Source organism: Aspergillus eucalypticola (genome assembly GCF_003184535.1).
Source record: "Aspergillus eucalypticola CBS 122712 chromosome Unknown BO83scaffold_8, whole genome shotgun sequence".
Taxonomy (NCBI): Eukaryota; Fungi; Ascomycota; class Eurotiomycetes; order Eurotiales; family Aspergillaceae; genus Aspergillus; species Aspergillus eucalypticola.
Genome location: NW_020290282.1, coordinates 463,223 through 478,512, shown reverse-complemented (window position 1 = coordinate 478,512; position 15,290 = coordinate 463,223). Strand labels below are relative to the sequence as shown.

The 15,290-nt window shown below is 50.6% G+C and overlaps 5 protein-coding genes across 5 annotated transcripts; 3 read left to right on the top strand and 2 right to left on the bottom strand.

Moving 5' to 3' along the window:
- Positions 1–78: 78 nt before the first annotated feature.
- On the bottom strand, positions 79–4,757 carry BO83DRAFT_309984 (putative ABC multidrug transporter; the record flags this gene model as incomplete). The annotated part of the gene is made up of 4 exons (XM_025527416.1): positions 79–184; positions 251–1,922; positions 1,972–4,595; positions 4,654–4,757. 4 exons carry the CDS (start codon positions 4,755–4,757, stop codon positions 79–81), a joined length of 4,506 nt encoding a protein of 1,501 aa, XP_025389653.1.
- A 1,134-nt stretch (positions 4,758–5,891) lies between these two features.
- BO83DRAFT_436167 (PLP-dependent transferase) lies at positions 5,892–8,003 on the top strand. The gene is made up of 3 exons (XM_025535936.1): positions 5,892–6,008; positions 6,079–6,173; positions 6,232–8,003. The coding sequence occupies exons 1-3, from the start codon at positions 5,961–5,963 to the stop codon at positions 7,874–7,876; spliced, it is 1,788 nt and encodes a 595-aa protein (XP_025389652.1). The 5' UTR covers positions 5,892–5,960; the 3' UTR covers positions 7,877–8,003.
- A 1,367-nt stretch (positions 8,004–9,370) lies between these two features.
- On the top strand, positions 9,371–10,843 carry BO83DRAFT_309676 (uncharacterized protein; the record flags this gene model as incomplete). Its single annotated transcript, XM_025527402.1, has 1 exon — positions 9,371–10,843. One exon carries the CDS (start codon positions 9,371–9,373, stop codon positions 10,841–10,843), a length of 1,473 nt encoding a protein of 490 aa, XP_025389651.1.
- Positions 10,844–11,074: 231 nt separating this feature from the next.
- On the bottom strand, positions 11,075–12,829 carry sur2 (sphingosine hydroxylase). Its single transcript, XM_025526935.1, has 2 exons — positions 11,952–12,829; positions 11,075–11,893 (listed from the first exon to the last, which is right to left on the bottom strand). The coding sequence occupies exons 1-2, from the start codon at positions 12,640–12,642 to the stop codon at positions 11,307–11,309; spliced, it is 1,278 nt and encodes a 425-aa protein (XP_025389650.1). The 5' UTR covers positions 12,643–12,829; the 3' UTR covers positions 11,075–11,306.
- A 660-nt stretch (positions 12,830–13,489) lies between these two features.
- On the top strand, positions 13,490–15,239 carry BO83DRAFT_377134 (translationally-controlled tumor protein). The gene is made up of 4 exons (XM_025530908.1): positions 13,490–13,894; positions 14,114–14,399; positions 14,470–14,629; positions 14,688–15,239. The coding sequence occupies exons 1-4, from the start codon at positions 13,880–13,882 to the stop codon at positions 14,770–14,772; spliced, it is 546 nt and encodes a 181-aa protein (XP_025389649.1). The 5' UTR covers positions 13,490–13,879; the 3' UTR covers positions 14,773–15,239.
- The last annotated feature ends 51 nt before the right edge of the window (positions 15,240–15,290 follow it).

Genomic DNA, 15,290 nt, shown 5'->3' with positions numbered 1-15,290 from the left:
CAATGCATCCAACAATTCATTCGGTTTATATCATAAATCATTGATGCCATATCCATACTAATCATTTACATCTATGTACTATTTACTCTCCATCATCTCGATCAGTTCCTCGTACTCGCCCGTATTTCGCACCATTTCCCAAAATACGCCCTTTTTCGCGACCAGTCGCGCCGGTGAATCATTCCTATTAGCTTTCAGTTAGTTTCGTTCCTAATTCATACGGATAATAGAGGGGTTGGCATTGACGCACTCGATAATTTCCCCATCTGCCATCACCAACACTCGATCATAGTCCATGATCGTCCGCAATCGATGCGCAATCGCTATGATCGTGCAATCGGCAAACATCGTCCGCAATACCTTTTGCATATGCGAGTCTGTTTCGTGATCCACCGACGCCGTCGCCTCATCCAGCAACACCACTTTCGATCGCCGACACATTGCCCGCGCCAGGCTCAGGACCTGTCGCTGACCCTGACTGAAGTTCTCTCCGTTCGCAGCAACCGGCGTATCCAGCGCCAGCGGCCGCATTGTTCGGCTCTCGCCCTCGCCCTCACCCTCGCCAGGGACATGAACCGTCGTGCACGCCGATAGCGCCGCGCGCAGCTCGGTCTCGCTGGACTCGCCAAACGGGTCGAGGTTGGACTGCACGTCGCCGGAGAAAAGCACCGGCTCTTGCGGAATCAGTGTCACGTTGGTGCGCAGCCGGTTCAGGCGGATCTGGTCAATGTTGACTCCATCAATGGTTACGCTACCGTCGACGATATCGACGAAGCGGAGCAGGGATAGCCCCAGGGTTGATTTGCCGCTGCCGGTCCGGCCGACGATGCCGACACGCTCGCCTGGGTACGCGACGAAGGATACTTTGCGGAGTACGTCGGGTCCGTCGGGTTGGTAGCGGGCAGTGACGTTGCTGAATTCGACCCGGCCGGAGGTTGGCCAGCTGGCGGGTAGAGCGTCGGCTTTGCGTTGCTCTTCGATTTCTAGCTTCTCCTCTGGCTCGATGTCGCCGTATTCTGTCATGCGTTGGAAGGAGTTCAACTCCACTTCGAGCTCGTTGAGCGTCCGGACTAGCGTCAGGATCGTCTGGCTGAGGCCGATGGCGTTCGTCAGAGAGAATCCCACCAGACCTGCTGATCCGGACCAGAAGTATGCTACGCAGCCGGCTGCAGCTGCTACAGACGCGGCGCAAAAGTCTGTCCGGACCGAAACCCAGCGGTTGCAGTTGTATTGTGCCTCGGAGGAGCGGGCGTGGACTGCCAACTTCTCGGCCAGCAGGTTCTGGAACACCTGGTCCATGCCGTGTCGAGCTCGGATCACGCTCAGTCCTGACAACGAGTCGGTAAAGTGTGAGAAAACAGGGGAGTAGTTGATAGAGGTCAGCCGCTTGATCGATACTTGAGCGCGTGTGTACATCTCTCCGATGACGAACCCTGCAGCGCAGATAACGGCCGCCGGGAGAGCAAAAATGGGCATGATGGAAGCGACACTGGCAATTCGAAGCAAGAATCGTAGAGTATTCTCGATTGACATCCGCAGCCACTCAACAAGAACTGTGTCCAGAGACCGTGTGTCGTTTCCGAACCGGTTGATGGCGCGTCCAATAGGGTTTTGATCGAACCAAGCAATCGGTGCAGACAGCACGGCCGTCACCAGCCGGTGGTGCGTCTTCTTAGCAGCCACCCAGCTGCCGTACTGATAAATAAGATTGTTGCATAACTGCAAGGTCAAGAAGGTGATGATGCACGCTGCGTATATCCCGAGGTAGAACAACGTATTGGGGTGCTCGTATTTGTCGTACGCCCCAGTCCATATGGATAGCCAGTATGTGATGGCAAAATAGGCAAATTGCACGGAAATGGTTGCAATCACAACCAGTGGAACGTAGGAAGCGCCACCAAATAGCATCATATAACGAAGCGCTGATCTGTTAGCAATGCTCAAAGCCGTCTGAAGTCCTCGGGTTCTTACCTAGCGTGCGAGGCACTCTTCCCGTGGCAGATGTCTCCTTAGCTATGCGTTCCTCAGCAGGCGGTTGCTTCCCAGCAGGAGCAACTGGCGGAGGCTCTGACGGGGATTCCAGAGCTTCGTCTGCCACGCGCACATTGCTCTCCGACACGGAAGAGTCTGTATCAGTGCCCGGTGTGGTGCATCGCGAGGACATGAGAGAAAGTGTAGTTTTGGAGATAGCTCGAGCGGGGACAATCCTGCCATGCTCCAACCGGATCACCAAGTCGGCATCCTGCAAGGCGGCTGGGTAGTGGGTGATTAAAACGACCGTGCGATCCTTGAGTAGACCGCTGCGGAAACATTTCTCATAGACAAGACTAGTGGTATGGGTGTCAAGAGCGGAGAATATGTCATCAAATAACAGCGTGTTCGATGGCGAATAAAGTGCCCTTGCCAAAGATACTCGCTGTTTCTGACCGCCGGAAAGCGAGGTTCCTCGCTCTCCCACCATGGTGAGGTCGCCTGCCGGAAGCTGTTGCAGGTCTTGGGTCAGACCACTGGCTTCGATGGCCATGGCATAGCGGGCTTCATCGAACGGGCTATAGAAGACGATGTTCTGACGAATTGTATCGTTCTGAAGCCATGGTGCCTGTGGAACGTACGCTACATCGCGCGGACAAGTAGCAGTTCCTGATTCCAACACTGTCTCACCCAGGAATGACAAGAGCAGTGATGTCTTTCCGCAGCCAGTGGGGCCCGTCACCACATTGAGAGCGTTGGGCTTGAAGCGGAGAGTGATATCCTGCAGCCTAAAGGCAGCAATGGGGGTGCGTCGAAAGGTGGCATTCTTAAACTCTAACGGGCCGTCTGGGTGCCGCTTGATCTCACTAGCAGTGTCAAAGAAGTGGTCCACACGACGCAGCGACTCTGATCCTTGCGCGGTATAGCGGCTGATGTTGGACAACCAGATAAACTGAACGCGCAACGTTTCCATGATGGACAATGAAGTAAAGGCGACAGGGGCCCGCAAAGGAAGATCAGTAAACAATATGTAAACAGAAAACATAACTAGAAGACTGAGGAGCGGCAGCAGCTCGCCGCCCATGGAAATAAGAGCCACAAATACGCTGCGTCTCCACAAATGGCGCTGCTCTACACGGCGAACGTCGTTAATGTTATTCATCGCAGCATGCTCCCACCCAAAGTACTTCAACGTGCGGATGGATCCCAAGTACTCAGATATCTTGGACAGCCGAGCATCCGTAGCCTGCATAACGGTGCGTTGGATGCGGGAGACTTTCCGCGACGCCAGGGCAGGCAGCGGAGACAAACACAGCAGCATGAGAACACCAAACAGCGACGGCCATCCTAGCATCTGATACAGAAACACTAGAGCCAAAGTAGTCGAGATCGGACCTGCGGTGGCTATATAGAAGATATCACGGGAGTTGTAGATAGCGTCAACATCGTAAGACATCAAGCTGGTCAGATTGGCCTGGCTTGACTTGGAGGCACCCTTGGACTCGGCCCGGTGCTTCGACTTGGCATGTTTGCCTGAAGAGTGGCCCACAGAGTCATCGTAGATGTACGAGCGCATCGCAGTCTGATAGAGCTCCTGGACGAGTGACACATTCACCCGAACCAGTAGTCGGGTTGCCGTGAAGATATACTGTTGGTAGCAGAGCGAGCGTGTCGCCGGACCAGCAAAAAGTAGTGCGATCCACAATGCAGGATGAAGCACTGCACTGCTGGGGTTCTCCAGATAGGCTAATAGCCGCAACATGGAGTATGGCGCAAGAAAGTCCACCACCGCCGTAAGGGCCGCCCAGAACATCATGGTTTTGATTTCCGTCTTCAGCATGCGACATAGCGTACGGAAGGTTTTGCCGCCTTTAAGCCGCTGCTTCTTGATCTTTTCTAGCCACTTCAATGGCTCATCGTATGACGGCAGTGGAGGCAGATCATCCAAAGTCAGATCCCTCTGACAGCCTCGCAGGATCACATGGGTGATCCACTCATACGAGCAGTAGTAGGAAAAGAGAGAGCATGTCTCTTCTGGAGAAGCCTTCTCTTCAACCACTACATCGTCCGTCTCTGCGTTATGAACAACCGAGCGTCGTGGGCGTGGCGTAGCCGCTGCAATTGCCACAACCGCCGCCAAACAGGCCACAATAGCAACTCCAATGGAGGTTGGCCTATAGGTAGCTCCGATCACCATCATGGGTACTATATCCTGCACCACAGCCAGAATGAGAGCCGTTGTCACCATTGCATTCATATGCCAATACATATGACGTCGATAGTCATAGCGCTTGATGCAGAGCCGGCCGATACCCAACAATACCACGTAGGTCAAAAGGGCGGACCGTTTCCAACTGTCACCATTGTGTATGTCGACCCAGGTGAGACAACAGGCCGCAATAGCGACAGCCAGGTGTGCGAACGCGAACGGCAGAGATACCACAATTTCGGACTGATCATGCAGGGTAGTCTTCGGCGATGGTGATTTCTTCCGGTAGGAACGGATGTAGCGCAGACTTATCGACAACAATACCACAATCCATGATGCTAGGATCGCCGCTAGGTGGAGGTTGCCGGATTCAACAAAGGCGGACGCCTTCCGAGTCCGATATTGCCATAATTCCCTAAAGCAGCTTCAAGTCAGCCATGCCATTACCCACGATCTTGCTGGAATAAACCCACCTCTGCACCAGACCAGGATTCGGAGTATAAGCGATCTCGCCAGCCCCGCCTTGAACTGTTAGGGGCACCACGGCTGCGGGCACGATGGCCGCGAGATGCTCCATCGGTCAAATTGTAGTCTGCAACGGGCAGACAAGCTCACTCATGGGCAGTTCTCGCTTTCGTCATAACCAAGTGAGAGCTCTCTGGAAACTGCCCGACAGCATTGGAGATTGGCGAGGGTGGGGAAGGCAGTTACAGAGCACGGGTTGAAAGGACACTACCCATTGTCTTAAAGACTCCGGTAGTGAGAGGCTGGACAGAAGCCGGAGGTGCAAGCGAGGGGCCGGGAAATTGGAGCAGCCGGAGGAAGCGGTGTTAAGAGCAGGGAATAATTTGACGGTCATATTGCCGATAGCGGTGGACCTTCAATCTTTGGATCCGGACGAATTCTGCCCCGGATCGATCCTTGGATCGCCTCGAGGAAAATCCATCTGATAACATCCAGCTGAGTCAGGATAGCGCCTGAGGCAGTCATTCTTTTCATTATCAATCTGTGTCCGTTCCATCCTCGCTGCCTTGAACACAGAAGTATTGAGGCAAGTACAATGCTTTCTCAACGATCTGGGACTATTGAGCGGCATACCCCGTCATCAACGCAGAATCCATTGACAAGCTTCGGTACACATCACATCATCCCCTCTCTCACTGGCTGTGGTATCAGCACTAAACCCCCCACTCTCATCGCTTAGCGTGTCATCCGCCATAGCCACCGCCCGATAACGATAGGGAAGACGGCCGATGCGTGATTCCTCGGAATTTGAAAGGCTTAGCACGCCTTATCAAATAATCAAGCAACCAGGCTGTAAGACATTCCAGGTCCCTGATTAATATCATGAGGATTGAGGCATCTATCAAGCTGGCGTCCTTGATGCCTTATATTCACGGTGTCGAGGAAGCCCCTCCCGAGGAATGTTAATGCGCGATTACCGATGAACAGGCGGAGCCGCCTACCCCGCATTGGGTCACCCAAGAATTTTGGATAGCTTTGATGCATCTTGATAAAAAAAAGAAGAAATTTTCCTAAAAGAAAGAAATAACACCCATCTCGGACATCCTTTTGCCTATAATCGAGTTTCTCAAATAGGAAAAGAAAGTCTTGCTGCGGCTTCCCGCAACCCTAGTCCCTTTCCGGCCTTCCCGCCCTATGACTCAAAATTCAGTGCACGGATAATTTCATTAGTCAACTACATCGAGTTATCAGAGCTCAACCCATAGTATCATTCCATTTGCATGAATTTCGTCCAATTATAGAAATTGGGATCAAAATGTCGGTGATAGAGCTTGGTGACTCTATTCCATCGCTCACCTCCCATGTAAGTCACATCCGTTCCTGCAGACGTTCGCATTCATGCCTGTCAGTCAACAACACTTACACTTCCACAGGCCGTGAGCGTGTCCCTACCAACATGGGCGGACAATGTAGGTTATGAGGAAGGTGATAGACGAGTCGTGGACAAAATGACAACAGGCTATCCACGGTACTGCTCAACGTATATGCATCCACACTTGAATCATGGAGACTAATGTCACGGCCAGATTTTTCATTCATAAATCAATTTGTGCGTTAGCAGATGCTATCATTGCCAGATATGGTAGCCCAAACCAAAAGGCTATGTTGTTTCCTTCCTCAGCATCTGCCCAAAGATGTCGCGACTTTATCAAGGAAAAGGGAGAGCCCGACCTCATCAAAGATGTCGAGGTGATTGATTTGACCCTTGATAAGGGGAAAGAGTCTTCAGAAATCATATTGAAGATTTCCCCCTCGATATCCGCTGTGATCTATCACAGCGACCTCTTCCCAGTAGCGAAGCAGTATTGGCAACACTCTGGTGACGGAATCTCAAGCAGACGTGCTGAGTTTTGCCACTCACTCTTTGTGGACGGCAAGCTCGTACCTGCGGTAACGCCGCAACCTGTGATCCCTCAGAAAAGGGGTCCCAGGCGATACCAGCGAGGCTCTATTGACCTTACTTCCACCCCAACAGACAAAAAGGCCAGCCCAGAAAGAGTCAAGGATGCAGCATTGATCCAGGAAAGCACGCAGTTCCTCGAGGATCGGTTCGGTCGGAATCTTGATTTATCTTTTATTGATAACGCCAAGATCTCCCTCCGTCGACGCATTGCTGGCTCCTTGACAGGAGAAGTGAATCTCGCCGAACCGAAAACCCCCGAGCAAACCTCTAACTCCCACGGAGCGACCCAGGACGACGTATATCTTTACCCCTGTGGAATGAACGCTATCTTCAGCGCCCACCGAATGCTACTCCAGTCTAGAGGCCAGCTGAAGAGTATATCATTCGGCTTTCCATACGTGGACACTCTCAAAATCCTCCAAAAATTCGGCCCTGGATGCATTTTCTACGGACACGGTTCATCAGAAGACCTGGATGACCTGGAAGCCCGCCTTCAGGCCGGAGAAAAATATCTAGCTCTATTCTGCGAATTCCCCGGAAACCCTCTCTTGAAATGTCCCGACCTCAAACGGATTAGAAAGCTAGCCGACACCTACGACTTTGCCGTGGTCGTCGACGACACGATCGGGACTTCCATCAACGTCCATGTCCTCCCTTACGCCGATGTGGTCGTCAGCAGTCTCACCAAGATATTCTCCGGAGACTGCAACGTCATGGGCGGCAGCGCTATCCTGAACCCCCAAGGAAGATACTACGACTCCCTGAAGAAAGCCTACGAAGCAGACCATAAAGACAACACTAACTACTGGGCCGAAGACATCATATTCATGGAACGCAACAGCCGCGACTTCATCAACCGAATCAAGAAGATCAACCACACCACAGAAGCCATCTGTGATCTGCTCAAGTCCCATCCTCTCGTTAAAGATGTATACTATCCCAAGTATAGCTCAACGAAGCAATTCTACGAGGACTGCCGAACTCCAGAAGGTGGATATGGTGGCCTGCTGTCTTTCTTCTTCCACAAGAAAGAACACGCAATCGCGTTCTATGATCGCATCGAGACCGCAAAGGGACCTAGTCTGGGCACTAACTTCACTTTGACTTCACCGTATGTCCTGTTAGCCCATTACTGGGAGTTGGAGTGGGCAGGTGGATTTGGGGTACCTCCGGACTTGATCCGCGTTAGTGTTGGCGTGGAAGAAACGGAAGAACTCATTTCGAGGTTTGTGGTTGCGTTGAAGGCTGCTGAGGCGGTTGATTCCTGATTCTGTTCAAGCGAGAGTTGTATGCATATATCTTCTGACACTTCAACCTGTCAAAATCTTGTACCATGTTAGTCTATTATTTAATTCAACCATATGTAGCAGGTACTACTACACCAACATATTTCAGGGCACACACACACATACATTCGAGTACCAAGACCTAATAGACCCTATCCAACCCCCCACCACATAAACCAAACAACTTACCTAGCAGCAAAAGCTAACTAAGGCTGGTACCACCCCCAACCAAGCATAACAAAAGATTCATTATAATTTAGGTAGTACCACCTACGGCGTAAACTTCCGACGACAAGCAACCCAGCCGCATACTTCCGATGGCACGGAGAGGCCTTTGTGAAACTTCGCTTAGTTCTCATCCCTCCATGCATGAGGGGAGAAAGTAAAATCTCTAGGTCCTAGTTAACCAATTCAGGGTAGGTATACGGGGGTTGGTGATGCGGTATTGTGTTACATGGATCAGCTGCAGGGCGGCATAGGCCAGTTGCAGTGGTGGCACGGCATTTAGAATGTGTTGTACTAGCAATGGATGATCGGAAATGGGGGAGTTGATATCATCATAATAATGTATATCTCGATGGGGAGTGGGAATATTGCGGAGGACATGGGTAGATGCTGTTGACACTATGATATTTTTTTTGCGTTGTGGGGAGGGAGGTATATTTAACAAGGCGGGATAATTCCGTGAAATTTGTGGATGGTAAATGGATTGAGATAAATACATATACTTGAGTATGCCCCAAGGTGAGTTGGGTTGACTGAGTTGGGTTAAAGAAATAAGTACTATTTTTTATTCGCAAGCACTATATTATTCATTATGATGGAAGGCTATTCCCACCACAAGTACAAGTCATCCACTGCGTCAAGTCGCTAAACTCAAGAGATCTTTGATCCCATATCCCCATTCAGCAACATCTCAAGTGGAACAAGGTGTAACACGAAGCATGCAGGTCACGATTCCCAAGAGTCCCAATGTAGTGCCACCGTCCATGTATCACCCCAGAAACAACGGGAATCCCCGAGGAAAAGACATCTTTCTCTCGGTGACAGCCTTGCCATATACTACTGTCGGTCGTCTGCGCACGGAAGTTTCCTCATGCCATTCATTTGGTGGTACAAGGAGGCGGTTTCACCATCGAGGCCCACCCCGCAGCCGCACGTTCAGCAGTCATTTAACCAGCAATTTGAGTTCAAAGTGGCGGACAAGCTTTGAGGTGCGAGGTGGCACAGCACAGACTGTTGAAAGTTGCTGAAGCCGAACAACGTGCATTATGACAATGTCATTCTCCGAAATAAGAAGCTCCCTGTAAAATTGTGTAGAATGAGTATATAAGCCCCTCCACAGTTTCGTGAAGCAGTGCCCCTGGTTCTCTAGCAGTCCAGTATCTCTTATTTTTATCCTATCGTGGTTGACCCTCGACTGTACGGTGCCACAACAAGCACCACTACAGACAGATGTCTCACCAGGCAGATATCATGCCCAGGAAACTTGTTGAGCGCCGCAACCGTATAATCTATCCGTTATCAGTCACTCAGCTCGACCAGCAGGATCTGACTTCGATAGTTGAGATCCTCCTCATTGATAGCGAAAAGGATCGTGCGAAAGTCGCGTACCTGGGCCAGTATCGAGGCTACAGAACGTCTAAGAACATCAAAACTGGAATTCAGACTCTTCGATGGCAACTGCAAGCAAATGCTATGTTCCGATTGCTCTTCGGCCCCTCCAAGATCGTCCTCTGTGAGGTGCACAAGGGATTTAACCCCTGGATTATCCACAGCCTCTTCGAATTATTGGTCAAAGAGGTCACATCGTTCTTGGATGAGCTGTACTGGTTCCTGGAGTATCTCAAAGACGATGTCAAGGAGATGCTGCGCGCTCTTAATTCGATCGCCGGCATGTGGTGGTGTCCTAAAAGCAGGCACGACCTTCCTCCTTTCCATGCGAGGTATTACCAAGAGAACCGCTGCGAGGCGTGTATGCTTGCGCGTGTTGTTGCTAAGGCTCCCGATCTGCAGAATCTTCACGCCACGCTTCTGAGTCGCACAAGAGAAGATAGGTCTAAAAAACACCCTGAGCTTCAGAAGTTCGTTGAAGTGGCCATCAGTATAACCGGCTTTACCCCTGATATGCTTCGAGATGGTATGGGATTGGCAGCCAGAGCCAGAGCAGCCCGAAAGGCAGCACGCAAATTCGCGAGAAAACAAATGAAGGGGCCAAGACCAATGCGCTATAAAGGGAAAAGGAAGAGATCCCATTGTATAACCATCCAGTTGAAGGCAGAAACGCCCGAGGAAGCGGAAAAAGAGCGAAAAGAGATTTTGGAGATGTTGGCACGTCTTAAAGGCGAGCCCTCCAAAAAACTGGACGATCTTGCTAATGACATGGTTAGAGAATTCAAGTGCGACGTGGAACGCACAATCAATGGTAAACATGAGAAGCTCCCAGACTATGCGGACAACGAGCAAGTGTCAATGCTTGCACCTAGCCATCATCGTGTTAGTCTTGTGAGTGAAGCGGAAGTCAGTGATTGTCTGTCGGAGGACCCGAGCATCAACGGCGAAGAAACGGACATGACGCCTGCACCCAGCTACCATTCTAACCTAAACGGTGTCGGGTCACAAGAGCCTCCGGTTGTAGGTGCCAACAGCTTGAATAGCACGACTTATTGTCCGCCCACAGTTGCGACTGGATCATCCAATACAGACCAAGCGACTGATAATCGGTCGCGCCCCGGTGACGATGAACCCATACTTTCTATCATTGAGGAGGCTCGCAGAAGTAGCGACAGATTGCCGGTGGAGGCCAAGAGCAATGGATCGGCAATCCCTCGACTCATGCCTGATACGCCAGGGAAGAAATCGGTGAAGTTTGCAGCGCCCAGACATGTTGTACCTGTGCATGGGAGCCGCCTGCCCCAGAACTTCTTGAGGTTCAGAACGTCGTCATGATTGTGTCAAGGGATGCAATATTCGAACCACGCGAGTTGCTGAAATTTGCTCCATGTTCGTATAGCGTGATTTCAGGCGCACCCTATAATCCGCGATTACGCAGTTTGCTGTAAGTCATCAGAATGTGGTAGAAGTGAAATTTATACAGATTATTTAGTAAAGACAAGAATTGAGTGGAATGAACAGAAGGGAAGTGCTCGTCAATTTCCAAATCTCCGTGGTCATGCAGGATGCCCGATTAGTAGATAACCCGAACAGTAGGTAGGTGGGTGAGAAGACATTGTACAGGTCCGTAGCAGGTTCTCATCAACCTGGCTATTAATACAGCGTAAAGAATAATGCAGTGAACAGACAGCGAAGTAGGAAGTAGGAGGCGTCCCGCAACTCCAAAGACCCCCGCTGGGCGGCGAAGACAAAAGGTGAAAGAATTATTACAACGAATTATGAATGCAAAAAGAATTGACTATAGGACGCTGCTGGCGACGGGGTGGTTTACGCTTCGGAAACCATCGACATGAGGGGAAAGCGTGACGGTCTTTCTGCGGCGAGAGCGAGTGGACTCTGCCGGTCCTTCTTGGGGAACAGCTGCAGGAGTGACACTTCCGGATGCCGGAGTATCAGCACCCGAATTGGTGGCGGAGCTAGCATCGTTGTCAAGCTGCTTCTGAGCAGATTCACGGGAACGTTCGTAACGTAACTTCACATCACCCTTCCACTGAGTACCGAACCAACGATCCCAGATTGTGAAGAAAGGCTGCGAAAAGTTCGTCTTGATTCCCCAGCTTTGGTGGTGAATGTCATGGTAAGCGGCATTGTTGGATGTGAAATGCTGCAGCGGATCCCAGGGGAAAGCATAGCCGCAGTGATCGTCAACGGTTTTGATGGTAGAAAAGGTGAAGAACCACATGCTCTGGCGAGTCGACATCCGGGCTGTCAAGAATGCGACGCCAGTGCCAGCAGTATCGAGAAGGAATCCTTCAACGGGATGGTTGTAGAGAGCGCCGAAAGCATAGGGAACATATAAACGATGGTGGCGGGAGTGGAAGGTTACTGGAGACTGTCAATGAATTGCTCAAAGCCCGAATGACTCGAAGAAACTATGACTTACCATAAAGCCACCGGTTCAAATGCATCGCGCGGTGCAGGAAGTACTGCCAGGTATCGACGACGCAAACGCCCCAGATGAACTGCAACGCAGGGACGAAGAACCAGTAGATGAAACCGGCCGTAGAAAGTTCCCAGCTAGTGAAAGCAGGGACCACCGCTTCTGCGCCACTATCCAGAATAAGGGACTGGGTAATTTGTGGGTAATGCCCGCCTGCAATGGCGCCTCCAAGCATTCCCCAGCCCTTATGCGACAGATTCTTCCCTAAACCCATAGCATCAATACCAAAGAGAGCCAGCAGGTGAGGCAGGCCCCTTTGCATGAGGCGAAGACGGCGAGCCCAAACTGCCACATCATATGCTTCTTTACCCAAACATTCGGGCTCATCCAAATAGCTCACTGCCATGCCCGCGATTGTCTGGACTACTTGCTGGAGCAGAACATCTCTCACTACTTCCCAGCGCGTGACTCGGTTTCGTTTCAGCACCTCAGCGGGGGTGTGTAGGCGGTATTGAGGGAAGTAATCGTTGACATCGATAAAGTGATATACCATGGACAAGGCCCAGTAAGCAACGATAGGTAAGATCAAAGCGAGAATATTGTCTGGGATCGGAGCAAGAACCGGCGGGCGGGGAGTCAAGGTATAGGTCGGAAGAGGGGGGAGGTCAAAGACGACCGACGTGTTGGTAGCCATGATGGAATGAGGACGATCGATCACCAGGACTATGCAAGTCAAGAATTGGGAGAAGGTTATTCGACAGACCTACCGCATCGGTCGCGGAGATCCAACGTGGAAAGGAGATTCGAATGAAAGAGAAATGAGATCGCAAACGCAGTCGGATGCAAGTATGGCAGTGAGAGGTTTCTGGCGCAGGCCAAAGGGAATAGCAGGAGATTTAAGGGCCCGTGGGACAACGCAATGATTATGGACCGGCGATGGCGAGATATCTGATCGGGGATCCTGGTCAGGTCAAGGCCCACCAAAATCAGGGGACGCAAATGGCACCAAGTGCCGAGGAACCGATGGGGTAGTGGTGAGGGATTAATTAGGAGGGAGGGTTCAAAAAGAATGACTGCGAGGTTCAGATTACCATCGACTGTAGCAGTAGTCAAGGAATCCGGCACCGGGATGAAGAAGATAACAATAGTCGAAGGGCGGCCAAAGGAGTGTCTACCGCGAGTTGGAAGGTCAAGACGGAGAGAAAAGTCACGGGTGGAATTGGCAAGCAGGAGTGGCGCCACGGGATCGTGAGGCCGACCGATAGCTGCACGATGTTGTACTGGTATGTATTACGATACAAGATACAGCTATTCAAGATGATTTTATGATGGAAGATGAATGTTATGTATCAGTAATATACCACTGTATGTTACCAACAGAGGACCCCCTTAGCCACAGCGATTATGCCTCAGGCACGAGCATATCTGGAGTGGGAAGATCGGATGCCGGAGCCCAACTGACATATCAGCCGAGCTAGAATAATACTACCCCAACATTCAACTACAGAGTAAAACCAATTATCTCAGAAGTAAAAGATTGATGCAGCGGTAGTCTGGACTCACTGCCTCGACTTTCCCTTTCTTTCATTTTTGCCTCAATATTTTTTTTTCCTCATCGCCTGTCAGAATTTGCCATCGGAGCAATGGACGAAAAAAACAACAGGAAAACGGTAATTGGGATCTTTCTTTTTGGGCCAGACGAGTCGACCAGACCCAAACAGGACTAGCGGCAAGCGGTGCCCCTCGAGCGACGGAAAATCGACCGTGAAAAAAACCCCACCACGAGAAACTGGAAAGGTAAAGCGCCACTAAATATTAATCTTCATTTTTCCCCTCCTTCCCCTTCTTCTCCTCCTCCCTCCGTCTCTCTCTCCTCACCTGCCACTTCTCTCCTCTTGTGACTTTGTCCACTTCTTCATACACCCGCCAAAATGATCATTTACACGGTTCGTATACCCTTCTGAGTCTACCTCTGTCCTTGTTGCGATCCTCCAGCAATGCAAGGATGCGTGAAAAGAACAACAAACGGTTGCATCAATCCTGCAGCCTTGTTGCATCTCCTCTGCTTCCTTACCTGCATTCATTTTCATCATCATCATTATCATCATCATATCCTCGCATTTGAAATTTGCATGCCTCCAAATTACTGACGTCCGTCCTTATAGGATATCGTCTCCGGCGACGAGGTTCTTGCCGACACCTACAAGATCCAGGAGGACCCCGAGAGCAAGCTCCTCTGGACCTGCGACTGCCGCAAGTACCTCAAGAAGAGCAACGAGGACTTCCAGCTCGAGGGTGCCAACCCCTCCGCTGAGGGCGGTGATGATGATGCCGGTGGTGAGGGTGAGGCCGTCATGGTCCACGACATCGAGGACCAGTTCCGTCTCAACTGGCTCAAGACCGAGGAGGGCCTGAAGCCCTCCAAGGATGCCTTCAAGGGTCACCTCAAGAGTATGTTCTCGCACTTCTGAGATACGGTTCAGTTATTTCACCCCAATGCTAACGAGTCTACCCTGTACAGGCTACGTCAAGAAGGTCCTTGCCAAGCTCACCGAGACCGGTGCTTCCAAGGAGACCATCGATGAGTTCAAGGCTGGTGCCGCCGGTGCTGTCAAGAAGATCCTTGGCAACTACGACAACTACGATGTTATGATGGGTCAGTCCATGGACGGTGATGCTATGTACGTTTATTCTGCCATCCATCTTCTGGTTGCAACTAAAACTAATTTACCGAACCAGGCACATCCTGATTGACTTCCGGGAGGACGGTGTCACCCCCTACGCTACCCTCTGGAAGCACGGTCTCCAGGAGGTCAAGGTCTAAATTCAGACACTGCAGTCATGCGAATAATTGTTGTCATGAATTGAAAAAGAAAGAGAAGAGACACTGAAAATGCGATCTCCTAATACGAGCAACCAAGGGTCTCCGGAAATTAGCTGTCCAGGAGTTTGGACTCCTGGGTTCCCGCTAACGCGTCCCTTCTGGCTATTGCTAATTATCTTTCCCTTCGCATCTTGATATCACATCATGCTCCTGCGTCGCACATCTTCTGCGTCCTTCTTGATTAAAGTCACGCCTCATGAAATCCATAACTGTTACGTCTTCTTTTATTTTTGATCACATATTATTCCATCGTCTAGCGGTTCTTCCGTTTGACACATGATCATCTTTCAACCTCAAGACACTGAATCCAGTTTCATAACCGTAGATCTCAACCTCAAGGATGAGTTCAATCAAAAAGTAGTAGAATATGACCGCTATATACAAAATAAACGAGAACTTAATTTATACCCTCCAACCAACCAACCAAACACCTCCAATTAGACATACATTAAGTACTA